Raw genomic sequence first — 1658 nt, forward strand, 5'->3', positions numbered from 1 at the left:
CCGCCGGGGGATGGCGGGGCGGGGAGGGGAGGGGGCTTCCCCGCCGCTGCCCTCAGCCTCCCGGCGCCCCGAGTTCGCGCCCCGCCGGAGCGGGTTCGGGGCCCCGCCTGCCTCCGGGTACCCCCCGCTGGCCGCCCCCGACTCTTTTGGGGGTGGGTTTGGTTTTGGTGGGGTTTTTTTTCCCCTTTTTTTCTTTTTCTTTTTTTTTGTCCTGACAAAGTTTTTCTCTCTCTCGTTTATTCCGCGAGACGCGGAACAACAACCTGAAGTCCGGCCCCGGGGGAAGGGGGAAGGAGGGGGGGGGGAGAGAAAAACACGCACACGCACACATCCAGCCTTTTTGTGCGTGTGTGGGGATGGAGGGGGTGGAGAGTGCGTTTATTTCTTGCAATATTTTTTTTATTCAACGCTCGCGCTACCGGCGGCAATACCCGATCGCCAAAAACGCTAAGCATTGGTTTAAAATTCTTTTCTTTTATCTTCTCAGCATCTGGAGAGAGGGAGAGAGAGAGAAAGGGCGCGTTCATGAGGACTACAAAGTTACAAATATGGCTCCCCAGTCTCTCTTGCCTGATCACTGCAAAGAAATGAAGACGCACTTTAAACTAAACCATTTGCAACTCACTCGCAGTCCCTGTCTGCCTCTCCCTGCCCAGCACCCAGTACAAATATTTGCGAACTAAACACGCCAAGAGAGGAGCACCAACTTATTTTTATTTAATGCACGGGCGAGCCCTCTCGAAGGCATCGCACACCAGCAGAGTCGGGAGCAGCCTCTAGTTTCCCCCTAGACCATAACGCGTGCGCCTTCGGGCACCCCCAAATTGGGGTGTACGGCCCCACACGCACAGACACACACACACACGCACACACACACACATACACACAGGTAGGCCCCGCAAGGGCAGCGGCGGCCCCGCCGCCGCCGCTGCCCCCCGAACCCCGCGGGGTTGGGATGCCCCCTCCCCCCCCCCCAAAAAAAAATGTGGGATGGATTTTTATTATTAATTTTTTTTTTTTTTTTTGCATTGCTTACATCTGAGGGCGTCCTGTTCCGCAGCTCTAAGTGGATCCTTTTCTTCATGTCCATGTCCGTGGCTGGCGGGAGTCGCTCGCTGTCCCCGGCTCCGCTCGTGCAGTGACACCGATGGAGACCCCCCCAAAGCCAGCGCGGTGAGGGACTTTGAGGGCTCAACCAGCTCCGCTCGGAATCCCGAGCCCCAGCACCGCGGCGAACACTAACCTGATAACTGCGGAGGCGGGCGCTCCCGGGGGCTCCGGCCTGATTGACGCCCGTCCCCGCCAACCGCGGTTCCGCAACGCGAGGCCGGAGCCAATGGGGCGGGCAAGGGGCGGTGGAAGCCAATGGGGGAGCGGCGAAGCCGGCCAGGGGGACAGCCCGGCTGGGAGCGGAGGATCATTCCGTGCTGGTGGCTGATGGGGAAGGAGCGGCGGCGGCTCCGCGGTGGGGATGGGGTGCGCTCTGCCTTCGCCGCCCGCCCCTCCGCTCCCCCGCCTGCCGGATCCTAGGGGAGGCGCCGAGGCGCGGGGCGGGGAGCGGCCCTAGAGCCGGAGCCGCCCGGGCAGGGGCGCGCAGCCAGGAGGGAGGGAAAGGTGCGGAGCGGGGCGGCTGAGGGGCGGCGGAGCGCGAGGAATGG

General features: G+C 62.1%; 1 protein-coding gene across 6 annotated transcripts in view; it reads right to left on the reverse strand.

Annotated features, from left to right (window-relative positions):
• The window catches only part of ANP32A (acidic (leucine-rich) nuclear phosphoprotein 32 family, member A), a 22226-nt gene extending 20929 nt beyond the window's left edge, over positions 1 to 1297 (reverse strand). For 5 of the 6 annotated variants that reach the window (XM_010572127.1, XM_010572125.1, XM_010572126.1 and 2 more), the window contains exon 1: positions 1037 to 1297. In XM_010572127.1, the coding sequence (XP_010570429.1) occupies positions 1037 to 1090 (54 nt within the window). In that variant the 5' untranslated portion in view covers positions 1091 to 1297. Of the gene's footprint in view, positions 1 to 317; positions 889 to 1036 lie in introns of those variants that run through there. The other variant, XM_010572121.1, reaches the window with a different exon arrangement.
• Positions 1298 to 1658: the final 361 nt, after the last annotated feature.

The sequence above is a fragment of the Haliaeetus leucocephalus genome, unplaced genomic scaffold (genome assembly GCF_000737465.1).
Source record: "Haliaeetus leucocephalus isolate CR32 unplaced genomic scaffold, Haliaeetus_leucocephalus-4.0 Scaffold339, whole genome shotgun sequence".
Classification (NCBI taxonomy): Eukaryota; Metazoa; Chordata; class Aves; order Accipitriformes; family Accipitridae; genus Haliaeetus; species Haliaeetus leucocephalus.